General features: G+C 36.1%; 2 protein-coding genes across 3 annotated transcripts in view; both read right to left on the bottom strand.

The window, feature by feature from the left end:
* Positions 1-449: 449 nt before the first annotated feature.
* LOC112162554 (secretagogin) lies at positions 450-10748 on the bottom strand. 2 transcript variants are annotated; one of them, XM_024298361.2, is made up of 14 exons: positions 10451-10748; positions 9014-9084; positions 8713-8808; positions 8403-8492; positions 7739-7795; positions 7588-7665; positions 7463-7518; positions 7106-7151; positions 6913-6972; positions 6619-6687; positions 2197-4057; positions 2084-2121; positions 572-2021; positions 450-496 (listed from the first exon to the last, which is right to left on the bottom strand). In XM_024298361.2, the coding sequence occupies exons 1-11, from the start codon at positions 10740-10742 to the stop codon at positions 3932-3934; spliced, it is 1041 nt and encodes a 346-aa protein (XP_024154129.2). In that variant the 5' UTR covers positions 10743-10748; the 3' UTR covers positions 450-496; positions 572-2021; positions 2084-2121; positions 2197-3931. The 2 variants fall into 2 exon arrangements, with proteins under 2 accessions (XP_024154129.2, XP_024153950.1); XM_024298182.2 differs by lacking the exons at positions 6619-6687; positions 6913-6972; positions 7106-7151; ... (5 more) ...; positions 9014-9084; positions 10451-10748 and having other exon boundaries at positions 2197-2339.
* Positions 10749-11657: 909 nt separating this feature from the next.
* LOC112162553 (F-actin-uncapping protein LRRC16A) overlaps positions 11658-27381 on the bottom strand; it is a 44115-nt gene continuing 28391 nt past the window's right edge. Inside the window, exons 15-38 of the mRNA XM_024298356.2 lie at positions 25931-26007; positions 25734-25838; positions 25476-25545; positions 25293-25374; positions 25100-25199; positions 24960-25014; positions 24702-24874; positions 22830-22898; positions 22655-22748; positions 22479-22577; positions 20358-20486; positions 18958-19074; positions 18699-18874; positions 17472-17559; positions 17261-17398; positions 17109-17175; positions 16378-16622; positions 16090-16196; positions 15534-15975; positions 14810-14846; positions 14172-14333; positions 13973-14106; positions 11880-12045; positions 11658-11800 (exon numbers count right to left, since the gene is read on the bottom strand). Coding sequence (XP_024154124.1) covers positions 11688-11800; positions 11880-12045; positions 13973-14106; positions 14172-14333; positions 14810-14846; positions 15534-15975; positions 16090-16196; positions 16378-16622; positions 17109-17175; positions 17261-17398; positions 17472-17559; positions 18699-18874; positions 18958-19074; positions 20358-20486; positions 22479-22577; positions 22655-22748; positions 22830-22898; positions 24702-24874; positions 24960-25014; positions 25100-25199; positions 25293-25374; positions 25476-25545; positions 25734-25838; positions 25931-26007 — 3045 coding nt within the window. The 3' untranslated portion in view covers positions 11658-11687. The remainder of the gene's footprint in view (positions 11801-11879; positions 12046-13972; positions 14107-14171; positions 14334-14809; positions 14847-15533; positions 15976-16089; positions 16197-16377; positions 16623-17108; positions 17176-17260; positions 17399-17471; positions 17560-18698; positions 18875-18957; positions 19075-20357; positions 20487-22478; positions 22578-22654; positions 22749-22829; positions 22899-24701; positions 24875-24959; positions 25015-25099; positions 25200-25292; positions 25375-25475; positions 25546-25733; positions 25839-25930; positions 26008-27381) is intronic.

Consider the following 27381-nt stretch of genomic DNA (forward strand, 5'->3'; position numbering starts at 1 on the left):
ATAATTACAAATTAAAGGTTATACAGTCTTAGACTTATTTTAGAGCAAAATGTTTATATGATCAATACAAGTTGGTCCATCTTAAATCATTTTACCTAAACTGGCACTTTAAATAAATCTAAATGTTTGCTTCCAAAATGATAAAGGCCAAGCTAGAATGTCAAACATTAAAATCCTGAGAAAAAAAAACCTGATCAAATATTTTGAATGTTTAAGATAAAATGTTGCAAGTGTCCAAGAGTTTGCATTGAGGAAATTCCTTTTTGGTCCCAAGACTTAACTTCAAGAGATTTAAAACCTTTGTAATAATTTTCAATTAGCAATTTGACAAATTGAAGTCAACACCTGGTCTTTAACTTTTGTAATGCATCTCTGCACATTATGCTTTTAACATTCTGTAGCTCAAGCTTGCATGAACTGAACCATATAAAAACTGACAAGATTGTAAATGCAGTTTAAATCCTTTATTGGTTAAGACTGGCAGAGGGTCGAGATCCTGGGAAAACAAAGATAAGTTAAAGACGACTGTTGAAGGCATGAGGGGGAAATGCATGTAGGAAAGTTTACTCACAGTTAAGATAAGGCCTTGTTTTTCTTTGTTGAGGGGAGGAGCTTCGGTCTGTCCCCATCAAACTGGTAGAGGGATGTCAGGGAAGCCATTCCAGAAGCACCTTTTGTCTTTTGGTTCAAGTCGCTGCGATCCCATGAGAGTGTCTTCGTGGGAGAAGATTGGGAGCTCCGTCCTCTTGGGGGATTGGAGTACGACACCGTTGCATGACCGGTGATACCCGACCCACGACCAGGAGCTGCCATTCTTTGCATTTGACCTTTAGTTTGGACATTCGGGACTTGTGAGAAAGTCTGCTGAACTGGTTTTCGACTCAAGCTTTGTTGCTGCTGAGATTGAGCATGTGACTGCCCCTGCTCCAGTTCCATTGGGCGGAAACCCCTTGCATTGGTGCCTTGATTTGGGGCATTGGAACCATGCAGACTCCACATACCTTCTTTGGTTTGTAGGACGGATGATGGGGAACTGGGCTTTCTCTGGGCTGGCTTGGAATGCGTCGTAGTACGACTTTGACTCTGTGGCATGTTCCACATAATCTCTTTGGTTTGTAGAACTGAGGTTGGAGAAGCGGCATTCCTCTGGGATGACATTGTGTTTGTATGCACCATAGACTGACGCCTTGGTGTAGATCCACTTTGAGGCAAATTCCATACATTTTCTATGGGCTGAAAACTACCAGAAGATTGAGGACTTTCCACCCTTGAGGTTGGCTTCTTGTACTTCTCACTTCTGGAGGTTGATGCATCTCCACCTGGACTCTGTGAACCAATATTCCACATCCCCTTTTTAGACTGCAAGACACCAGAAGATTGAGAACTGGGCCTCTGTGATGGCATGGCATTGGAATGAGTTGGACGACTTTGTGGAAGTCCACTTCGACTCTGTGGCAGATTCCACATTATGTCTTTGGTTTGAATCACACCGGCTGGAGACCTTTCTTCCTTCTGGGTTGGCATGACATTGGGGTACGTCCCAGCTGGATGTCTCTGTGGCACATTTGAGCCTGGAAACCTCTCCCCAGTCACAGGAGGCACTTTATGGAGCGGCTTGGGCTCAGAGAGAAACTCTATTGCACCACTTGAAACAATCCTGGTCCCAAATTTCTTCTCATTTTGGGGCGTCAGCGAGTCCCAGGGAACTGTACTGGCTTGATAGACACGACTCTGTGGCTGCTGTGCTGGCTTTGAAGGATGTGAGGCAGGCCTGTGACTAGAAATACTTCCTGGCTGACTATAACCATCTACTTGCCTCGCAGGGGACCCCCTTGGTTCTTGCTGACTGGTTTGTGCAGGACTTTGTGATGAGCGCCACTCTGACACTTTAGGACTAGGGAAATAAGTTCTAGGCTGGAGGTAGCTTCTATAACCAGAGGATGAAGGTGGGAAGCTGCGTGGGGCAGTCTCGCTCTGCTCCGATTGAGGAGTTATGCCTTTATTCTTGTTTGTTGTATATCCTGCAAGAAAAGGAAAGTTAAACACTTGAAGCATGGAATAATGCAAGAGATTCAAGTCCTACCTTTTGCATGTTGACCAATGGCAGCTAAAAGCAGCGCTCTACAAAAGAGAGAACATGTCAAATAAAGAGACATCACAGAATCATCAGCAAAGAATGTGATGTTTTTGTGTTACCTGAGGCAAAGAACAGGTATCATTTCTTATTTTGGGGGGAAAAAAAACTCAGCAGCCAGGGACAAACTGTGTGGACCTCAAAACCAGAAAAAACCAGAGACAACCAGCTTGAGCACCATGTGTGTTGTAAACACGTCTGTTCTTTTTAACTGTTGTGTCAACCAAAGCAACCAGACCCTGACTCAACAATCACTAATTGGGAACAGCTTGGAGTGTTCAGCAGAATCTCTGCTGGACACCTGTGAAGGGTCTCACCAAGTCACAAAGAAAAAGAGAAAAAAACAAGAATATAAATTATGTTCATGAGTTGAATAAAATAACGGTTTAGTAATCTGAAAATCTGCAAAAAAAAGCACAAAAATCGTTTTATATATTTATTTATTTTATTTTTAGACATTTTAGTCTTCAGTTTTCACACATATTTACAGCAATGCAACACTTTACTGAAGTTTTTACATTTGAAAACAAAAAAAATAACAAATATATACAATACTAAGTGAATTTAAAGGCATTCACAAACTAATACATTTTATAAAACTAGATAAATCAATAATTGAGTTGGATAAAAACATGTCTGAAGCCCCTACTACTACTACTACTACTACTACTACTTCCTAATTTCCATATAGTCTGAGAACATCCAGACTTAACCCAATTCAGACGCCATGATCACTATTTCATTTTTAAAGCACAGATTACGCCACTCAAGAAAAACAAACATAATATGATCATTGTTTGTGAATGTGATGTGTTCTGATCCCAAAAGCTTGAATAATTTAGAAAAAAAAATACAAATGAAAAAAAAAATAAAAATGAAGAAAAAAAATATATGAAAATTTTAAAACATGGTTTTTATCAAAGTGGAAAAAACTTTTAAAAACATTTAACTGATGATTGATTCTCTTCACCTCCTCCATTGTGGGGGTCCGTTCCTTTTAAAACACTTTTTTGGATTGTTTTAGTCGTTGAATTCATCTGAATCGATCCTGAATCTTTTCTCCTATAAATAAATAGGACTCACCTTAATGTTAATTTAGTCTATTTGTCTTTTTTTTTTGACGGTCCACACTAAGGACTTTATGAAAGCAAAAACGTGAGAAATGAGCTGAAATGAAAACTGTATTTGAGAAGAGGTGAGACAATAACAACAACAAAACAAGTTTTCTATTTATTTATTTTTTATTTTCTTTAAATCTCAAATTTGGATGTTACTTTGCAGAAAGAATAGTGTTTAAATGAGACAACAGGAGTCACGCACTTTTGTAAACAAGGGGATGATGACAAATACAAAAACGTCATTTTTTTATAGAAATAAATACAAATCAAACTTTATTTGTACAGAAACACACACACACACCATAATATAGCAAAAAAATGATTCAAAAATAAGGAAAAAATATCAATAGAAATCTGGATTGATACTTGGGTGGAGAAATGATATTTTGGGAACCACAAATGGAGTTTCAGAGTCAACAGTCACATGTCAATAGCATGCACATGCCAGAACCCCGTCAAATCCACACATACGTCATATATGACACTATCAACCAACATCGTTTTTTTTATTTTTTATTATTAAGTATGGATTTCTTTGGATAAAGCATGCAAACTAAAATCCAATTGTCTGTCCAAACTGTCTGAAGAGAGAGCATCTACCAACGAGTCACTGTTAAACACAAGGCTACACGCTGATGGAGGACAACAGGACTGGGATGTCGGATGCAGAGGTATCTTTTCAGCTGAATTTGAGGCCGAGGCAGAGAGCCAGCTCGTTTTTCTGGATTTTCCCATCTCCGTTGATGTCGCAGTGGCTCATCAGGGCTTTCCTGAACTTGTTCAGTTCTGCTCCGCTGATGCTGGGCTGCAGGTGGAGATGAAGAACGCCAGAGTCAAAAGAACAGTTAACCACGAAGGCTGCAGCCTTGACTGATCACGCTTTTCTCAAAGACTTTGGGAATAAATGATGATTACAACTCTTTCTTTTTAGAGGAGGGGGCGGGATTAGTCTGTGTTTGGATCATAGAACCTTATATATAGAGAGTGATAAAAATGGGGATTATTCGTTTTAGTAAAATTGTGCAATCTCTATGTAATCAACCTGTAAAAGTACAAGTTATTTTTACAATTATTCATTCATTTATTTGTTCTTTTTCAGTTAGAAGTACAATCCATTCAATCAACTTAAAGAACAAAACAAACTAAGAATGAAAATCCATATTTTTAACAATAATACAATCTGGAGCACTATATTTACATCATACTGCATACAAATCAATCATTTAGTTTTTACATTTAAACTTAAAAAAAAAACAATACTTAAACACTTTTTCAGGTCATTATCCAACAAATTCAATTCTTTGACACCAGCAAAGGAAATTCTCATTTGTTTAAGTGTAGTTTTTACTTTAGGTACTTTAAAATCGTAATTTATTCGGCTATTTCCTTCATTTATAACAAAAAGATTTAATAATCTACAAGGCAACATAACATTTTTGGCCTTACATGACGTGTCTGTAGAGAAAATAAATCTTTAAATTTGAGTATTCTTGACTTCAGAAATATATATATATATATATATATACACATATTTAACTTAGTTGAAAATTGTTTCCATTTCAAATTTTCATCAACAACAATCCCCAAAAATCTAAAGTAATGAACTCTTTCTATATTAACATCATTCCACTTCAATTTAATATTTGAAGTAGATTTTTTTTTTACTGAACAACTTTGTTTAGTTTAAATTGATTTTGTTTCCATTGAACCATTTCTGAAGTAAAATAATTTCTCACTCAATAGTAAAAACTAAAGTATCCAAGTTTTTCTCAGAACTAAAGAAAAAATTGGTGTCGTCTGCAAACAGAGCAAAGTGCAATATTTTAGACACATCACACAGATCATTTATGCATAAAATAAAAACACATTTGGTCCCAGTACTGAGCCTTGTGGAATACCACAATGTATATTTTGTGTTTTGATAAATATCCTGCATTTTTCACATACTGCTGATGATTTTCTAAGTAACTTTTCACCCACAGCAATGCAACACCTCTATTACCAAAACTAAATGATCAAATGTATTTTCATTTGACATGCCACACTTTAGCCCTTTGGGACAATGACTTCCGGAATTTAGTTTTATATTAATAAAAACTTGATTTTTGTTCTCCAAAAGTGAGACTTTCATTTGTGTCTAACTAAGGCTATCCCTGAATTCCTTCACTACTCACTATATAGTGCATTTGTCATTTTCTGCTGCTGTCTAAATCTACAATTTTAAAATCGAGTCAACTGGAAATTTCCTTAGAATCCATGTTCACCAGATTTTGGACCACAATGCACTGCGTTTTAACAATTTGTTGCAGTAAATAAATAAAAATAAATAAAATATTTAATATTTTCCTATACTAACTCAAAACTTTTTATACTTTTATTAGGGCCAGGAATCGATTAAAAAAAATTAACTAATTAATCGCAAACTGGAAAAAATTAATTGCATTTAATCGCTTTAATTTTTGTTTTTGTTTCAGTATTTGCCGACCACTTATTTTCTGCGAATAATCACACACGAAACTCTATATTTAGAACATTTATTTGTAATAAATGCTGTCATTCAATTACAAAAAAATCGGATTAATCGCACTTTTGTGTTGGGATTAATCATGATTAATCGCAATGTTTTACCAGGTAAAATGTATTTGTACAATATGGATCATGGATCATGGATCATATAGTCCGCTTTTTGTGAAAAAGTGACCTAAACCACAAAAGTAGCAAGAAAAAAGTTCTAAAAGCTGATTGAATTTTTATCTCTTTTGTAAGTGACCATAAGTCTTATAAGTCTAATTCGATCAAGTTTTTTGGTCACTTTTTTCCTCGAAAAAACGCAGATGTTAGCAGGTGTAACCTCACAACATCTTCAGAACGTCGTGAGACAGGTTAGTTTTACCCTTCAGAACGTAAATAATCATCGTCAAATGCTTGTACTGTTTAGATTTTCACTTAGTTAAATCTGTGATGTCGTATTGTCAGTTAAAAAAAAAAAAGCTAGTACTAGATAGTCCTGCACTTTATATGTTTTTAGTAGTTATGGTTTAGGGTGGAAATTCAGTTTTCAAAATATATGTAGTTTTGTTTGGCAGAATTGGGTCAAATTAGCTTTATTTAAATTTTTAATTAACCTCTCTATTAATAAAAAGGGAACTTAAATGGGAGGGTTTCTATCTAAAGACCCCCCAGGGTCTGCCTGCACCTTTATATCTATAAAAATGTAGAAGGTAGATGCTTTAGTAAGAATGTTGTCTCAAGTGTCATGATTAAATTGTCCTCCTTTGTATTTTTGTTTTGTTTTGTATTAAAAAATAAATAGATATTTTTATGTTTTTAACCTAACATTTTTAGAGAATGTTAAAATGTGTCTACCTTTACGAGCTCCATCATATCTTTGACCAATCCGTCCACTTCAGGGCCTTCCAGAGCACCGGTCTTACTCTAAACAGACATAAACATGATTCATTAAAGCTTTTTATTGAGACAAGTATTCAAAGTAAAGTAAATCAACCATTTGGGGGAATTATTTATCTCAATTTAGCAAATAAAATATCATGAAATCTACTTCTAGTGGGAAATAATCAATACAAATGTTCATTTGGTCTGTTTTTAAATTGAGTTTTTAAACATGTTCATGACAAAAGAAACAAAAAAATGAGAACTTACAACATCGTAGTGAGCAAATATTTTCTCAAAGTCTCTCTTTCGGTCTTCCCGGCTGCACGCCTGAGAATGCAGTAAAAAGTAGTAAATTTTCGTTTGACAAACATTTAAAATAAAGTTTCAAATCAACCAAATATATAAAAACATCAGTCAATATTTTTTGACATTTAAAAAAAGTGATTTTTGTCACACTTACATCCATCTTAAACTTTAACAGGAAGTTTTCTTTCATGGACAAAATTCTGTTTAAAAAAAGCATGATTAAAGGGAAATGTGTTTTATATTTTCAAATAAAAAACTCACAGGAATCAACTTGAATTAGTAGAATAAATGGAATAAATTGGAATTTTTAGACAAAATATTCAGGTTTCAGTTGAAATTAAAAGAGACAAATTTAATATTAAAAAGATCAGGACTAGAGCAGTTATGTTCCAATAGAAGCTAAATAAAAAGAATTACTTAAAAAAATTCAACCTCCTTTCCTGCTCTGTAGCTGACTCCGTGATAAATTTATTTATAAGTTTGTAAGTGATTTTGTAAGTAAATGTGTTACCTGGCGAGGTCATTCAAATCCAGCCTTCCATTCTGTTTTTTGTCAAACATCTTCATCTAGAAGAAGAAAGACTAAAGTCATGAGTGAAAACAACCTGAGAGCGGAGCTCCTCCATCGGCCGTTACCATGGTTTCGCTGTACTCCTCTAGTTTGTTGGGTGTGATGGACTTCCTGTGCTGGAGAAAAAGATCCTGCAGAAAACCCTAAACAGGAGGAAGTAGAAGAACTTCAATAAAGCAGAAAACAAAAAATATTAAAAGAAAATCAAAGAATAACCTGAAGCTCATTGGCTGAGATGTAACCGCTGCTGTCCTCATCATATTTTCTCCAGATCTAAAAGAAAAAAAACAGAATTTAAAAAGAATATGTTGAAAAATTTGATTAGTAAAAAATAAAAAAAACACGTTTTATAGGCTACAAACAAATGATTTGAACCACTGAAACTCAAAACATAAAATAAAAATATGAGGTGCCGTTTGTAAATCTGCCAAGTAAAATTTTAACATCAATATTTTTAGATATTTAACATGTTTTAGGGGAAAAAAATAACTGGTTTCATTTTTTAAATCCATATTTTCATCTTTTATATTAATATATTTATGTTTAATTATAAATAAAATAGTTAGCTTAATATTTAATTAGTTAATAAATGTAACATTTATAAATACATGATTTAAAAAGTGAAAATATGCATTTGAAAAATAAGACCTGTTATTTTTTTTCTCCTAAAACATGTTAAATATTCAAGAATATTGATGTTAAAATTTTACTTTGCAGATTTACAAACGGCACTTCATATAAAAAAGAACAAAAATCCCTAAATGGCCCTTTGCAGGACAATAAATAAATAAAAAATAAATAAAATCCAACATAAAGACTGGCTGATCATTGATCACTTTTGTCTGTATTGCTGCTGTGGATTTTTAGATTTAAGCTTCACCTTCATGAACTCCACACTGTTGTCCAGCGGCGTTTCTCGGCGAAATAAAAGCAGGAAGTTTTCCTCCTCAGGGAGCATCACCGTGGCCAGCTGGGATGACACAAAATTTAAAAACAAAAACAAGAGGTGACTTTTACATTTTTTTTAATTAAAAATGCAAATTTTACAACAATAATGTGTAGGGATTGTCATGCATTTAGATTTAAAACTACAATAAATCAAAGTTTACAACAATCATGAAATCCATGATTGTTTTTTGCTGGTAAATCATGAAAACTTTCATATAAAGTTCAGGAGGATGCAGTCATACCTCTTGAATGAGGAGACGTCCGTCTGCTGAGGTGTGATGAGCAAACGCACATCTTTTTCTCAGATCTTGGATTAAATCTTCAGTCACCTCCTCCTTCTGAAAACAACGTCAAAACATTATTATTCTTTATTCGTATTATTGGTCCTTTAGTTGATGCCACACTATTAGCTTATAATGACATGGGAAATAACAAGTAAACCAGAGAAGATTTGTCAATAAATGAGGTATTTAAGATAGATTTATAATTTACTTTCTTTATTTTTTTAAGAACTATTACTATCAGTATTTTGGTTTTTTTTACCTTCATGCCGAGACTGAGCAGCAGGTGTTTGAATAAGGCGTCCAGCTCCTTTCGCTCAATGTAACCGTTATCTAAAACACACATAATGTTAAAAAAATGTTTTTTAAGAAAAAAAATGAATAATAGTAATAAAAAATAGTTTACAGTTTCTTTAAAATGAATAAAATAACAAATGTTTTAACTTTATTAAGACATTTTCAAGACAGATTGTTATAAAATGAATAAATAAATAATCAGGCTTTTTTTTAATAAATAAAAAAAACTAATTTTTAATTAGGGCAAAACATAGAGATTAGCATAAAAAATAATTAAATACAACTGGAGAAAAATTAAACTTTGGATTTTTTTTAAAATCAGTATTAAGTTGAAATACAAAAAAAGAGAGAATCTTTATAAAAAAAAATGCTATTATATTGAAAATCAATTTTGTATTAGTTCATTATAAACAATGATATTTTTGAAGAAAATATTTATTTCCAAAGAAAATATTTGGAATAATAAAAGAGTTAAAGCTAAGCAAAACAAACAACAAAACCGGATACTTACGGATTAAAAAAGGGTTAAATAAATACACTTGTGTGAAACATATTATGAAAAAATAATATATCATGTCTGGTTAAGTAAAAAGGAATTCTAATAATTAGGAATACATCTGTAAAAAATGCATCTTATCTAAAGGGAAATAAATAATTGCTGGAAAAAAAAGCAAGAAGTAAAAATATAAGGAAGTCAAAAAGAGTAAATACTGACAATACTTAAAATAAATGGGCTTAAAACGCTTGTTATATTTTATCTGTGCAACTTTGTCTAACCCGGGATGTATTTTATATATTACAGCACATATACAATACACCAACGTCAATTAAGTAAATATTTTGTCCAGAGTTGATGAGGTCTGTTAAAGATTTTATTTTCTGTTTTAAGCATCAATAAAATCCTTAAAAATGCTGAAAAAGAAAGCCCACATTGTTCATTGTTAAATGTATTTTTTTATATATAAATGTAACAGAATTATTAATTAAAAGGAATGTTAATCTATTTGAAGAAGAAAAAAAAACTTTTATTTTGGTGAATTTGAAAGATTTTGTAAATCTTTTCCAGACGTAAATGCTTCACATTGTTGTTCTCATTGTTGTTTTTTCTCATCTTTTCACAAGAATTTCCAAAAAAAATCTTTATCATCAATACTACAAGGTAAAATTAGTGATTTAGTTTATTTTCCTAATGAATTCCACAGATTTTGTGTTAGTATAAGTTGAATGAAGTAAAAAAAAATCCTAAAATATAAGAAATAACTTTATGTAAATGTGTCTAAAATTTAAGCATTTGTAGAAATCGAAGACCGTAACCGTCAATATTTAAAATTTTAATTTAAAATAAAGATTTGCATCACAAAATACTATTAAAATTATTGGAAAAAATATATTTTCTTCCTACCATCTTTATCAAAGTATTGCCAAATTTGCAAGAAACCTGCAGCGTCCAGTTTGTCCAGAACTCCATCCATGTCCAAAACAAGCAAATAATCAATAAAAAAAAAAGAAAAGAAAACACAACAAGATGTTTCGGCTAAAATCAAATCCAAATCCTTGCAGCCAAATTCCCCCCGACTCTTCCTCAGGAACGGCGTGAAATGAGCGAACTGGAGCATCCTCTTCTTTATAAAGGGAGGGAGGAGACAGCAGTGGGAACACAGAGAAGGATTTTTATTTAATGTGTTCATCAGCATAAACTTACAAAAACAGAAATATCTGCAGCTCTATGCGTCATTAAAATAGATTTTACATTCTCCCAGTTAATAAAATAAAAAAGCCCTTCACCAATGCAAACTAATGCACATTTACAGACAGAATTTGCTAAATAAAGCATCAACATCCTACATTTATAACATAAAATCAACTATATTACTGCATTTATCTTATAAAACCCCTTTTGATTTATAAAAAAACAAGCTCATATTTACATTCATATACACCAGCATGTTCACCAACAGCATGTTTCAGGTGAGAAAGTGGCAACAGTGTTCTCATTGATTTGCATGTTAAACACACAAAATAGAAAATATACATTTTCATTTGAACTAAAGTGATCTAATTTTTCTATTTGTGGGATGAACTTGTGAGCAGAAATGGTACTGAAACTTATTTAAGATATTTTCTATCATAATTATTTCAAACAAAATTATATTTTAAGAAAAAAAAAGCAAAGGACTGATTTATGATAAAATATTGTGATGTAAAGATCAAAAGAAAAGTAAAAGGAGAGCAGTATGAGCTTTGATAAAATTGGGTTTTTGATAAACCAAATGATTAACACATAATTATATTCATCTGTTAAATTAGTCAAAGCTGATTTGATCTGTTTTACTGTTGAAAATATATATATATTTTTAACAATTTATTTAAAACAAAAAATAAAGGATAATCTGCAAGATGTGACAGCTACAAATACACACCAGGAAATCTTTCTCAGACCAAAAGAGAAGGAAGCGCTCACAGTGACCCTGATTCCCTCAGTGCTTCGGACTACATGAGCTTTTTGCATTTGGACAACTGTCGACCGCCTGAAAACGCTTCTGTGTTTTTGATTCCGTCTGAGCTGTGACAGACGCCCAAACGAGACGTTCTGGGTTCAGTTTGGCAGGACGGCTCCAGGGGGCGCAGTCGAGCAGGGTTCAGCTCTGAGGAGACTCGTCACCTGAGTCGTCTTCTGATTTACTGAGGTCGGCGGGCGAAGCGGAAACCTCTGCATCAGCGGAGTCGGAGTCCGCCTGAGACAAAGTTCTCACTGAAACAAAAAGATAAATAACAATGAGATGGAAATTTTCTTTTTGGTACTTTAGCATAGACACTAAAAAACGACGTACCGTGTGTGTTTAAAGGGTATGAAGGCAGGGACTTTGTGCGCTCGCGTTCGTCGTCCGGGGGAGGTGGAAGACTGGATGAACTCTTCAGAGAGGACCACTGTCTGCCGCCGCTGGACTCAGTACCTGCAGTTTTCTGCTCTGAGTCTCCATCAGCTGCAGAATCAACGGTAGAAGGAACAAAAACTCTTGAGATGTTAGTCATCAAAAAGTTCTCAATCAAATCGTCTGCAGCTTCTGCTTCTAAATGACCATTTTTTTGGTTTTCATGGAGCTCTGGACAAAAAAATAAATGTTCCCTCAAATTAATATTAAGTATTTTGTGATCAAAATTAGAATTTTTCTTCACATTTTGTGTGTACAGTCTACAGAAGTTAGCAAAAACTACTGAGCCCTGGACAAGACATAAAAAAAATAAATAATAAAATAATCCCACAGCATCGTATATGCACAAAAATAAACTTTTTTATTGCATAAATTGCTATTTTGTGGCCAATAATTTGCATTTAATTAGCATTTTGCGTGCACAAGTTAGCAAAACTATGGAGCTCTGAACATGACAAAAACAAATTCCTACAAATGATCATTTTGTGTGCACAGATTGCTATTTTGTTATTTTGTGTGCAAAAGTTAGGAATTTGTGTGCACAAAATGCTAATAGAAATTCAATTTTATTTATTATTATTATTTTATTTATAATTTATTGTTGATTGTTTTCTGGTGTGTATGTGTATCTGACCCCCCAGGGCTCCTTTGAAAAAGAGATTTTTTTATCTCAACGGGACTTCCCTGGTTAAATAAAGGCAAATCAATAAATAAAGTTATACATTTTTGAACACATTTTAGCAATTTGTGCACACAAATAGATTTTTTTTGCACAAAATGCAAAATTCTAATCTGTGCACACAAAATTCTTGAAAAATAAAACTTTATGGGACAAAATAGCAATCTGTGCACACAAAATTAAAATTTTCTTTTGCAAAAAAGGCAATTTTTTGCACACAACATGCTAACTTGCGTGCATGTAGTGCCAATTTTTGAACACACAATGCTAACAAGAGTACACAAAATGCTGGGAATTTCAATTTTTGGCTATAAACTAGCAATTTCTGAATTTAAATTTGAATTTTTTGCACAAAATGCAAATTTTTGCAACAAGATTCTAAGAAAATAAAATTTGGGGGAACAAACTAGCAATTTGTGCACACAAAATACTAACTAGCGACCACAAAATGCTAACTTATGTGCACAAAATGCTAATTTTTTAACACAAAATGCTAACTTATGCAGACAAAATGCTAATCAAATTTTAATTTTTGGCCACAAAATAGCAGTTTGTGCACCTAAGATAATATTTTTTTGCACGAAATGCTAAATTTTTCAAAAAAATGTTACTTGTACAAACACAATGATAGTAAAAGAACATTTTTTGGCCACAAAAATAGTAATTAGCACACACAAAAATGCTAACTTGTCTGCACAAAATGTTCATAAAATGTGAAATTTTGGCAATTTGTGCACACAAAATCCTGATTTAAGGAGAAAAGTTCAATTTTTTTTCAATGTGATGCTCAGGGAACCGTAGTTTTTGACCAAAATTTGCAAAAACTAAAAATCAAAGGATCATTTTAAATTCTAAAACAAAAACCACTGATTCTACAACAGAAGTGTTAAAAACACTTGCTGAACAGAGTAACCCCCCCCCCCCTCTCCTCTTGTCTGTTTGATTTCAAAATCACATCTTTTTGCACAACAATTAAAAGGACCGCGAGCCCTTCTGATTACAGAGGAGCGACCCCGAGGATGTTAATTACCACGAGGCGGTCACACAGAGACACACGGTCATTTGGACACATCCAGGAACTGGATGCTAGAGCTGAAACGCATCTGCTCCCATTTCAAGAACCTGGCGTCAGACGAGCCGAGCGTGACGCGTGGAGGCGTCGAGTTCGGCCCTGAAGGCCTTCATTAAACATCTGCTCACCTGTCTAATTGGGTGTAATTTTTTTAGTCATCCCAGCACAAAGATGCCTCAGAAAAGGGTTTTTACTTCGTCATTCTCATTAGATAAAGATGTTTTTCTGAAGACTTTTACCATCGGGTGGAGATGGAGGTCCAGTGGGGCTCCCGCTGCCCTCTCTGTCTTGCTCCGACTGCGTCCTCTTCAGGCGGGGGGCAGGAAGTGGTGCTTTCGGAGACGAGACGCCTGCTTGATGTTCCACGGCGTCTTCTGTGACACAGGAAGTTGTCAATTTTCTAACATCCCAAACACGAGGAAAGTGGGGTATTTCTTACCCAAAACAGCAGTGCTGCTCGGTTTGGGGTGAACTGGGCTTAAGAGTCCAGATGTGCGGGATACCAGCGGGGGTTTGGAGGTTTGTGGTGATTTGGAGCTGGAGCTCAGAGGTTTGGATCTAGGAACTGGTTCTGGTTCTGCGTCTGGAACTTCTATTTTGACTGTGTAAAAACCGTTTAGAAGCCATAAAAGGAAACTTAGTGAGTAAATCTGACCAAAAGAGGACAGGAAGTGACAACTGGAATAATATTTGCACGGAAAAAATGTAAAAAATGTTAAAAAAAAAAAAGCCAAATCACAGCCACAAATACTAACTTTACTCAAGTTTAAGTTTTTTCATCTTTATTTTATTTAAAATTATGACACAAATTTCATTAAAAACATATAAGCAATCCAAAATTAGATTTATTAAAAAATAAATAAAAATAAAACAGATTTACTGCAACAACTATTAAATCAAACTGATAAAACTCTTGCATGTAATTAAGCCGCCACTCATTGTTAACACTTTTCCTTCATAAATAAATAATTAAAGAGTATAATTTAAGAAAAACAAAAACTGACAGATTTTAACTGAGAAAACTGTCATTTATTGTAAAAAAAATCCATAAATTGATGAGAAGCAAAGTAAACTCACTTTTGTTGGACTTCTCTGGTTCAGATCCAGACTCAAGCTGAAAAACACAAGTTATTAATAAAAAAAATACAAATAAATGCGAAGAACTTACAGGTGAAAAGTATACTAAATTTTTATGCAATCATTTTTGGTATTTATCTATAGAGAGGTGCATGAAATGCAACCTCCAGAACTCATCTTTCAGGTTTTTTTCTTTTTTTTGTTTAAAGTTTTGTAGATTAAGTTGGGACCCAATGAAAAGGTTTGGAAATGGGACCAAAAACTGCCGGTTAGTTAAAAAAAATGGAGGATAAATAAAAAATAAAGGGTTAAGAGAGTTTAAAACAAGATCTCTGGATATGAATGAAAACATGTTTGTCATATTGTATATCGGAAATGTATTCATTTAATTTAAATTTTTTAGATCCGACCTTCCAAGCGGAGGGATACAAAGTTTGCTGTCACGAGGATAAACCGGACTAGATCTTAGGAGATCTTTTCTTACATTTGTAAATGTAAGTAATGACTTTTTGTTGCAGCATGACCTTTAAAGTTATAAACCGCTGTTGTTATGTTTATTCGAGCGTTGGAAGCTAAACGTCATCGAACAAAAGTAAGGACCGAGACAGTATTTTATCATAACTCTCCGTTTGGAGGGCTAAATGAAGGGCTAGGGAGAAGGGAAGAATTCTGATTGGACCAAATACTGAAGCCTAGACATAAGTGAACCAGAAGCTCCGCCCACCTTCTTTTCAGAATGCTTCTCTTGCCTCTTCTCCTGTCGGGCCTTCATCTCAGCCAGCAGGTCCTTCCCCATCACTGGAACCCCGACATGTCTGTGAGTGTGGGGGGGTTCCTTTTTTTCCTCGATGACATCAGCGGTCGGTCCGCTCTCCTTCTCGCCGTCTCTGTGGTTCGGGGATTGCGTCCGGTTTTTGCGAAGCTCCGGTTGAGGCTCGGCCGCGGCTGCGGGGGACTTCCCAGGTGGAGTTGGGGACCTTGCGAGGGTCTCCTCCACCACTGGGGTGACAGAGGGAATGGGTGAGGTGGAGGAGGTAAGAGGGGACGTGGCGGCGCTGCTGCTCTTTGAGCTGCGAGATTTGATGAGGTTAAAGATTCCGCTCATCCTGGATTCCCGTTTCTTATCCATATTCTCCTGAGGTGGAGAGCTTTTTATGGAAGGCATCCTAAAAAATAAAAAAGGATTATTATTAAAATTAATCTACTTTGAAATAGTGATGCTACAGTATAAATAAATGTTTTAGAGGAAATACTTGGTAGTATCTGAAGGATGCACCCACCTCACGCTCAGCCTGATGACTTTCTTGGAGAAAAAGTCATCCAGGCCTTCATCCAGTTTTCCCATCATGCCGTTCTGCTCTGCCTCCAGTGCAGCGATACTTTCCCGCTATACAGCGCCATAAAGCGGGGAAATTAATTATATATATATATATATATATATATATATATATATATATATATATATATATATATATATATAAACAAATTTAGGTCAGTGATTCAGAACAATTCTAAGCACTTTCAAACCAAAATAATCCATAAAATGCTGTTTCCTGACTGACGCTTACATGCGGTCTGCTCGGTTTCATCCTCCTCTTGGGTTTCGGCCGGTTCTTGGTGCAGTTCTCGAGCGTCCTGAGCTCCACGGGCGGCAGATCGATCAAGCCGGCGTCGGGTGAAGTGGGAGGAGGGGGGAGTTCTCCGCCGTAGGCCGACATTCTGTCGGACGCCTGCGAAGGCGTGGGAGGGGGAGGAGGGTCCTCCACGTGGATGGGAACCTCCTCCAGAGCTTTGTCCAGGTCGAACTCCATCTCTGTTGGGGAAAGAAAAAAACTGATTTGTCATGTTCCAACCAAATTTATTTCCAGATGGAGATAAATTCTTATATATATATGTCAATCATGAGAAAAACGTTAGAAGATCATGTTAAAAGCATAATCTTCATTGGAGTGGATCTGTAATAGCTTTGATGTCCACATTAGCAAACTGAACAGGAAGCTGCAGATGTGAACTCAACTCTTTAGCACATTTTGGGTCAGCTGTGCCTCCCTTGCATGGATGTGTAATTTGTCTACAGCAGATTGTAGAGATTTGGATAATAGGCAGTTCCTGTGCGTTACCGCTGCTTGTCTTCTATAAATACATGTTTGTGGTTCCATGAAAAACGCATGGAATCAGACAGAAATAAACAAAACCAATATTGTGTTATTCTAACTAAAAGGAGGTTTGGTGACTTTTTTTTCTGCAATAAGGTACAAGAGATATTAAATATTTGGAAATGATTGTTTGAGTCACTCACCGAATGCCACAGAAATGGGGCGGAGCATTCTGACCAGAATACTCTTCCTCTTGGATTTGGGAGTCATCTATTGAACGATAAAAAAGATTAAAAGGCCTCAGGGAATATCACATTTTAAATGTTTTTCTTTTTTTCATTTTTGTGCCCCCTACCATGCAGGAGTCTAAATCCTCCACCCCGTGTTTCTGATCGTGGTTTTCTGAATGCAGAACCCTCTCGTCCAGGACTTCCGTCTCCGTCTGAGGGTCATGATGCAGCAGAGGTTGGTCCTTCCTAATCAGATGGTCAGCCTGAAAAAACAGGGAGAATTTTCAGGGTGCGAGGAACAGGGAGGAACGGAAAGGAACTAGAGGAGTTACTGACCAGAGTATGCTGCGAGGTGGAAAGAGAGTCCAGGATCTCATCGACGATGCGGTCAGACAGAAATGACGCCATGCCCAGTTTGACTTCACTGCTCCCACAGAAAACCATTAACAGAAAGTGATAAGACAGAATATGAAACCTTATGTGAACCCACAGACTCTAAAGCCAACGTGTTCTCTCTCCCAACTCGTCATATATAGACGGATGGTTCGGACCCCCTCCGCGCCACTTTAGGGTGTCCCCAACTCGTCGTTTTTTAGTTGGCTGTTCCCATTAAATCAGGGGTCCCAAACTTCTGGGCCGCGAACTGGTACCAGCCTGAAGGCCGCTTGGGCCACAAACAGGGAAAAAATGCATACTTTTATCAGGTGACCCCAACCCTCAGGACACGGACCGGTACCCTAACCCGGTACCAGCACCCTAATGCCTCGTTTGAACCAGACCGGTAAAGTATTTTGAGCATCTCCGTTATAAAATGGACCCATTAGACCGGACTGATTCCTACCATTCACCCCGTTGGGTGAAGGTCTATTGAAAAATGGAATGGACCAGTTATGATGAAATCCACTGATTGGCGCAAAGGTATTACAATGACAGCAAGCGTCCGACCAGTGCTTTTCCCGACTCAAGATCTAAGCCAAGTTTTTTCCTCTTTTCGGCTGTATTCTCTTCGCCTCCCGCAATCTTCTTGCATTCAGTGTTCCCCCCTTGTTCAAAGGTTAGGGATTAGAATCACGCTGAATCCGCAACGTTATGAACCACAGCTACGTTATCTGTCTACACCACGCATGCATCTTGATGGTTCATCAAGCAATGGAAACGCTCATTGGAATTGGCCAGACCATTCTAAACTGGCCAGGAGCAGACCGGTCCGGACTGCTCAGTGGAAACCAGGCAAGGCATAACCCTAAACCGGTTGTGAATCCGTTATCGTGTCTTGAGGGTTGGAGACCCCTAATTTAATGGGAACAGCCACCACGTCAAAAAATGATGAGCTGGGGACACCCAAAATGTCAAAAGATGACACAAACCATATGTCCTTATATGACGAGATGAGAGTGAGAACGTATAGCTAAAGCAAGCGTGTTCAAAGTCAGTAAAGCCACCAACCTGTATGCTCATTTCATATAATCAATATATTGTGGCTCTCAGCATTTTCTAAAAACTGTGCCAACAATTTCTTGATTGTGGTTGGCTAAATTATCCACAATCTGAAGCCACACAGACCTGATCTTATTTATGATGTCGACCCCCGACTGCTCCACCAGCGTGGTGGTGATGAAGCTGCGGGGGATGGTCACCCTCCCGGTGCCGGCCTTCAGCAGCTCCTGACGAAGGCTGCTTCTCTTCATCACATGAGGACACAGGCCTTCTGCAGAGTCCACCATGGACACCAGCATCATCTGAGGTGCACGAGTCACAGAAGAGGTTCAGATCTTTGAAGAAAGCGGTATTTCACTGTGACGGCTGGAGGTCGGATCAGCACCTGAAGCTGCTCGTCCATCACTCGGGCCATTTCTCCAGCCATCGACTCCAGTTTCTCCTGAATGGCTCCAACACATGTACCTTTAGATCCTCCTAAGTGGTACAAGTTGCGCAGAAGCTACAAAAAAGAATATTTATTAATAAGTAGCAGATCAGAGTAGAAGAAAAAAAATTGAGACTAATTTTTATTAAAAAAAAACCCAAAACAAATATAAGTCGCATTTTTTCATAGTTTAGCAAAGGGTGCAACTAACACTCATTAGCGACTTATTTGGGATTTTTTTGTAATTTTTAAAAATAAATGGGCTCATATATTCCTTATTTTCCCACAACTGGTTGTTCTTTAGCAGTTCTTTGTGCTACACAACCACTAGAGGGCACTGTATGTGTGTATTTGCTACTGACAGTGCCAGAAGAAGAACTGTTGTCTGATTGATATTTTATTTTATATTTTAGTTTATGAAAACACTTTTGGACAAACATTGAGCATCCAATTTGACCTGCGTCAAAAGAGGCGGTGGACGCGAGTTTTTATGTGTGAATAGAGTTTGGTGTGAACGCAGCGTTACATGCGCTACATGCTAGCTATTTTGGCTAATTTAGACTTTTTTTTTATTTTTTTAGGCTATTTTGGAGTTTAGCTAAAATTTCAGCTGCATGCTAGCTAATTTGGCTAATTTAGGATTTTTTTTGTTTTGCTTTGTAGGCTAATTTGGAGTTTAGCCATTTCAGCTGAATGTTAGCCATTTTGACTTTTTCAGTTTTTTAAGATAATTCAGAGTTTAGCTAATGTTTCAGGTGCATGCAAGATATTTTGGCTAATTTAGGCTTTTTTGGGTTTTTTTAGGCTATTTTGGAGTTTGGCTAATATTTCAGCTGCATGCTAGCTTTTTTGGCTAACTAAGGCTTTTTTAAGGCTAATTTGGCATTTATCTAATATTTTAGCTGGCTATCAGCTTCAGTGATTTCAGCTATCAACTTTTGTGTTTTAGCTATCAATTTCAGCATCTTCAGCTATCATAATTAGCCTTTTCAGCGACCAAATTCAGCTTACAGCATTCACACTAGCATTATCACTGGTAATACTATACAGCCTATCTAGTATTTAGTTAGTTTAAAGCTTAAGATGGTTAAGATGTGTGTTTTACATCCAGTTTACATGTCCCGATTAGTCGACTAATCAGGAAAAATAATCTGTGATTAATCAACTATTAAAATAATCGTTTGTGGCAGCACTAAACAAGAGAATATTTATTTATACACTTTTACTTCGAGGTCAGAAACCATTTGCTCCTTCAGACCAACACACCTCTGATTTCATTACAGATCGCATAATAGTGACACCTACAGGACGAACAGTATTTATGTGCACCATTTGGCTCCTACACATATTATTCTTACAGTTTTGGAGTTCCTGGCGTCCTTCATGAGGTTCAAAGCCACCTTCATGTCCTCCTGAACAGAGTTGGTCTCGGTGAACCTCAGAGAGTTCAGGTGATCTTGGACTTTTACACACATGGTGTCCATCATCTGTTTCACAAAGAGAACATTCAAATAAGGAAATTTACTTAAAACTAAAATTTAGCTACAGAATTATGGAAGCCCAAACTGTTCTTAATTAAATAAATAAATACATCATTATTTAATCAAGCAACACTCCAATAAAAATCTTTTCAATAAATAATTGACCATTTTATTATGAAATACATTTCATTAAAATTTAAACAGACTATTTTATTATGAAATACGTGTCATTTTTACTTTAAAACATAATTTTTATGTTAAAAACATTTCATAATAAAAATATATATATCATAATAATTTTTTTTTTCATGTTGGATATTATTATAATCATGTGGGGTTTTTTTTGTAGAAGCTTTTATTTCAAAATTACTGTTTTCCAAAGTGTCCTTTTTATTTCACAATGCTGTTTTTCAGAACGACGTATTTATTTCATGATGAGCTTTTTCCGAATAATAACTCTGTCTGTCAATCACTGAAAGTGGGTGGGATCTAAACGTTCATTGGCTGATCCTCTGAAATCGACTTGTATGCCTAGACTCCTGCTCTATTGTGTGAGGCACCGTACCCAGACAGTAAAGCAGACAATTTTGGTGACATCCGTGTGGCTTTGCTGAGCTTAGCGGATCAAATAGAAACAGGCGATCTGTCAGCAGACGCTATTCTGAGATGTTTGGCCGACATTTTTGAAATGATCGGTTTGGTACACGCGGCAGAAGAGCACGCTAACATCCACGACTCTATTTACGACGCTGAAGTTGGCTTCCGATTCACAGCTTCCGATTCGCGAGAGCGTTCCACTGTATTTTTCGAACTCAGACCACCTAAAAACAGGTCCTGTTCGAAAACTACTGTACCTAGACAGTTCAAACCAGGATTAAAGAACGCTCTCGCGAATCGGAAGCTGTAATTCGGAAGCCAACTTCAGCGTCGTCTCTCAGTCTTTCTCTCATCCTCTGTCCGCTCCGAACCCCAGCGCATTTAGGGCATACCCGGCCGCGTGCTCGCTTATGTCCAGACCCCCCCCCACACACACACACCGCCGATTGCCAGATTGAGCTCAGCGCACTCCCACCCCGCCGCGTGCGTTCCCGCACACATGGCGGTGTGAAGCCAACTTCAGCGTCGTAAATAGAGTCGTGGATGTTAGCGTGCTCTTCTGCCGCGTGTACCAAACCGATCATTTCAAAAATGTCGTCCAAACGTCTCAAAATAGCGTCTGCTGACAGATCACCTGTTTCTATTTGATCCGCTAAGCTCAGCAAAGCTACACGGATGTCACCGAAATATGTCATCTTGGTGATTGTCTGCGTTACTGTCTGGGTACGGTGCGACACACAGTAGAGCAGGAGTCTAGGCATACAAGTCGATGTCAGAGGATCAGCCAATGAACGTTTAGATCCCACCCACTTTCAGTGATTGACAGACAGAGTTATTATTCGGAAAAAGCTCATCATGAAATAAATACGTCGTTCTGAAAAACAGCATTGTGAAATAAAAAGGACACTTTGGAAAACAGTAATTTTGAAATAAAAGTTTCTACAAAAAAACCCCACATGATTATAATAATATCCAACATGAAAAAAAAAAAATTTAGGATATATATTTTTTATTATGAAATGTTTTTAACATAAAAATTATGTTTTAAAGTAAAAATGACACGTATTTCATAATAAAATGGTCCATTTAAATTTTAATGAAATATATTTCATAATAAAATGGTCAATTATTTATTGAAAAGACTTTTATTGGAGTGTTGCTTGATTAAATAATGTTGTATTTATTTATTTAATTAAGAACAGTTTGGGCTTCCATACAGAATAGACCCAGGCTTAAAACCATTGAGTCGTTAAATCAAAATTTGACTTAAAAAGATACAATATTGATTATTCAAAATCAACATTTTTGCTATTTTTTTTTTTTTTAATGGAATAATTTATAACTTTTGTAAATGGATTCTTGGACTTATCAATTGAATCTCAGCCCCAACGTTGCACTCGCCTGTTGAGTGGTGGTAGTAACTATTCCCTGCTGCAACCTGTACGCCTGCTCCTGGAGGTATTCACGGGTCTCGTGATTCCTCAGCAGGTACTGCTCCATCTGCAAGACAAAACAAGGAAGAATAAGATGCAACTTTTCTATCTGCGGCTCATTTACAGGCAAACCGAAGTCCAAACCTTCAATAAGGCATCCTCAGTCTTCTCTGGATTTGCCTTTAGAGCCTGAGCAGCATCCATGATGGGAACTGGCATGAATCGAATGGTGTGGTTTCTGCAAAAAGAACGAGAAATGAAGAGTGAATTGACTTATTTTTGCTCTATCGTTTCAAAAATGCCACAAATTTGTGCTTACTTCTCCAAGGCTCCTGCTACGTCCTGCAGACCCTGAGAACTAACATTGTTTCGGTCCCACACTAAGGTCCTGCAGACGCAAGATAAATGTCAATACATAGAAAGTTTCTTTGCAGAAAAGATTAACTAAATTATTCTCCATCTATAAAGTTAAACTAATGATTTTGTTCTCCTCGTCTCAGATTCACGGATGTTTATTTACTTGTTTATCGCTGGGGTTACAGTCTCAAACCAAATCTCAACAGGTGAACATAAAGTAGGATTATAAATGTTTGAAGGCTGTAAAACCCCTCACTACCCCTCACACACACTTACATGAACTATTTCACAATGTTCTCACAGAAACTTTGCTGAAAAACGAGCAATTACTATAGAATAAAAAACCAAGTTCTGCTCGCGATCGAAGATTTGTTTAAATTTGTAGAGCTGCACGTTAGTTGTGCAAGAGATAGGGCAAGATTGACTAGGACTAGCCAATAAGGATGTAGAACAGGGTGCTCAGTGAAAAAAAAAAGAAAAAGCATTCAAACTCGTTCAGAAAAAAATCCATAAAACAGCAAGACTCCAAAATTTGAGCTACAATGTAGCAAGCGAATATGGAGAGAAAATAGACTCAATAGAGATTGTAACACATACAAAAAGTAAAAAAAAATTTATAAAATTCCAAAAATACAATTTAAACATGCACAACTTAAAATTTCAACAGCTTGAAACTAACTACACACACAAATCGCTGAAAACTACGCACAAATCGCTTGTTGTGCGCACAAAAAACACATTTATACACAAATCTGATGCGAAACTCTTTTCTTATATCCAAGATTTGTCCCTAAGTCTGGACCAGCCAAATGCTGGGTCATCAGAGTTTTCATATCAGCTGCTTTGGAGCGCTGAAAACAGAGAAACTTCAGTGTCGAGTGTTTTAAAAGCAATTATTGAGCATATCTGTTTAAGAAAGTGGGAAAATGTAAATTTTTTACCAGATAATATTCACTAAGTTCAAAGAGGCTAATAAAAAAGCTCTGATGACCCAGCTTTCTAGCAGCATTTAAACGCATCATTTAAAAATGAATCTTGGAGACGTAAAAAGAGTCTCACATGTGATATGTGCATAAATGTGGTTTTATGTGTGCGTAACAGGTTATTTGTGAGTAATTTTTAAAGATTTGTGTGTGTAGTTAGTTTCGAGCTGATATAATTTTAAGTTGTGCATGTGTAAATTTGATTTAGTATGGTTTTGAATTTTGTCATTTTTGTACTTATGCACAAAGTTTATTGTACGAATCAAGAATTATGCATTCACAAATCTGGCTGAGCCTATTTTCTCTCCATAACCGAGCACTCTACATAAGAAATGTGTGCAGGTTGAATTTCTACACAGATTTTTTTTTTTATATATACAAAACTTCCTTTTTTAAATTTTTGTTCCAACTGTGTGTCAATGATTGAAAATGCAGAAAAGTATCTGTCCTGCAGCTGAGGTGCATGAAGGTGCACGGATTCTACTCACAGTAGCTCTTATATCTGCACTGGGCACAGATCCATACAACTGTGATCTCAGACACCAAACATCTGCATTTTTATGTGTGCACGGCTGGTGAATTTATCAGATTTTTCTTTTTTAGGTTCTAAGTGCATAAAGGCATCTTTACTTTTTCAGATTTCCCTTTTTTCTTTTAGTTTATTTACGTTTCTGCAGATTGCCAGCGTTCAATTTCCCTCTTTAGCTTTAAGTTGACTCTTTTCCTTGTTTTTCCTTTTTTTTTGCATTCACACTGCAGGGTTCAACCTTCTGCCTACAATGGGATCAACAAACACCAAAACTCAACCCCATCCATTAAACCAAATACGGTACAGATCTGTCTGTTCTCACCTTAGCTTACTGTTGATTTGCAGAGCTTTGGACAGTATTTTGGCCCCCATGTCTCCCATTGAGTTCCCACTTATGTCCAGTTTGGTCAGAGAGGTGTTGCTGCCCAAAGCGTTGAGGACGATGGAAATGTCGGCCTTCAGCTTGGAATCAGCCAGGGACAGGGAGGTCAGGGGCTGAAAGCAGAAGAAATATTACCGAAGTGAAATTAAAGATTGTACAATAAAAATGACAGGAAAAAGCTGCTGACGCTTCACTCACTGAATCTTCCTCTTGGATCATTAGAACCAGATTGTTCAGGACCTGAGCCACATTCCTGCACATTCAGCATAGATTGTTCAAATCTATAAACTAGTTAGTGGACTGAATAAAAACAGTAGTTTTGTTAGTTTTTCACCAACTTGGATTTGATATTGTTGAAGTTTTTGCCCAGGGAAAGGTGACGAATTGAGCGGTTTTTGGCCAGCCACACAAGCAGGGTGATCAGATCCATATCCAAACCTGAGTCAGAGCACAGAAACATAAATTAAATATATCTATAAAATATCTAAATGAAGAATACCCTTTAAAAAAAAAGGCTAAGTGCCTCCTTACTATTATCAGAAATATCCAGACTGGAAATATTTGGGATTTCAGCGATGCAGCCTTCCAGGACTTGAGAGCCTCCAGAGCGCAGCTGACAGCAGAGGACAAAAACATCTCAGTGTTTTTATCTTTTGGCCTTCACCTTTAGCTTTAAAATATTGAACCGCTGAAGTGATGTTACAGCCGGCCTACCTCGCAGCAGCTGAGATCCAGAGACACGTCACTCAGGCTGGGGTTGCAGCCGAGGCCTAACAACAACGCCCTGCAGACATGAAATCCACAAAAAATGTCATTACACAGCACTGAGGAATGTGCGTACGAAAATGTGATTTCTGACATAAATCTGGACCAAAATCAGTTAAAAAATGTTGTCTAGTGAAAAAAAGAAAGATTCTCAAACGTCATCTGTCTTTCTTTATCTTAATTGGATGCATTTGTGTTTTCTCTTACTTTAAAGCCTCGTGAGGCAGTTTGGTTCCTGACAAACTGACAGATGTCAGCGCTTGAGCGCAGCTGAAGAACTGCTTGAAGGAGGGAGGGATTTCTTTACACTTCCTGTGCAAATTAGATTAAAAAAAAGTCATAAGAAAAACAAAGTTCAGAAACTCGAAAAATGAATCATTATTGGTAATAAGTTCAGTTCTAACCTGTGGGAAAACACACTTTTTGACAGGTTGAGGACAGACAGATGCTTTAAACAGCCTTTATAAAGGGACGAACACATCTGAAAAAAATAAAATAAAATGAGAAAATCAGGATGAAACTAAGTGTAAGCACGACATGATCACAGTCCTGTCTATAAATTGCACTTTAAAGAGTATGTTTGATTTTTAGTGTTCAACTCTTTAAAAAAAAAGCTGATTTTTATACCAAATGTAAGGGAAATAATTGAGACAAACAAAAATAGAGGTGTCACTGTGAGAAAGACTGATGTGGAAAGAAGTGATCTAAATGTGGATTTTGACAGCACAATGGTTAGCATGGCTGCCTCACACTAAAGGGGCGGACGTACCATTAGGCAAATGTAGGAAATTGTCTGAGGGCCCAAAAGTTTAAGAGTCCAAGGCTGAGAACTTAATAAAAAAATATCTAAAATGATTATTTTTATTATTTAACTCTATCAAAAAAAAAAAAAAATCAATGAAATGGCATTAGACTGCTCATGTGAAAGTGTTTAGTCCCCCCCATTCCTCTGCAATAATGGACTATTCTGTCAAAAGCCACAAGTTAAAAAACAGAGAAAGACTCTCTGGTAATTTTATCAATATTTCTTACTTTATTGTTATGTTTTACAGTCATAGTGGGCAATTTTAAACAGAATATTAGACCTGGTTTACAAACAAAAAACATTTTTTAATTATGACTTTCAATTTTGAAAATTTACAAGACAAAAATCCTAACTGTTAAATTATGAGAATAAAGTCGTATACTTATATTTCATAAGTTATAAGCTAAATTTATAACTATTTTCTCTTTAATTGATGAGATTAAAAGTCATACATTTACAAGATTTAAAGTCATAAAATTGACGAGATTTAAAGTAGTAAATTTACACGATTTAAAGTAATGACATTTATGAGATTTAATGTCAGAAATTTACGAAGAAAAACTTTGTGATGATACTTTTTTTTGTTCCATCATTTAAATATTTGTGTTTCTTCTGCTTCCCTACAAATTAAAACCTAACGACTTTAAACAAAGAAGTGAGTGGGTAACAAACTCGTTAAATTTTAAAGTTCTTTCAAAGTAAAAATAATGCCAACAAATATTTTAACATTTAAATATGATTTTAGTTTTTTCGATGCTCATCAAAACATTTTGATTCTTGACATTGATGCTGTCTAAAAGTGGATTATTATTCGACTGACATTTTACCCTAAGAAAGGACTTTAAATTATGATTTTAGCCCCAAACTCCCAAATCCACGAGTGGTTTTAATCCCTACTGGATTTTTTCCTGTGTGAAGTCCACATGTGCATGTGTGGGATTTTCCAGGCAACTTCCTCTCACAATGTTCAGTGGTTAACTGACTCTAAAAATACTCCTAAAGCGGTGTGAGTGTGTGTGGCCCTGCAAAAGACTGATGACCCGTTCAGAG

The sequence above is a fragment of the Oryzias melastigma genome, linkage group LG11, assembly GCF_002922805.2.
Source record: "Oryzias melastigma strain HK-1 linkage group LG11, ASM292280v2, whole genome shotgun sequence".
In the NCBI taxonomy this organism is placed as follows: Eukaryota; Metazoa; Chordata; class Actinopteri; order Beloniformes; family Adrianichthyidae; genus Oryzias; species Oryzias melastigma.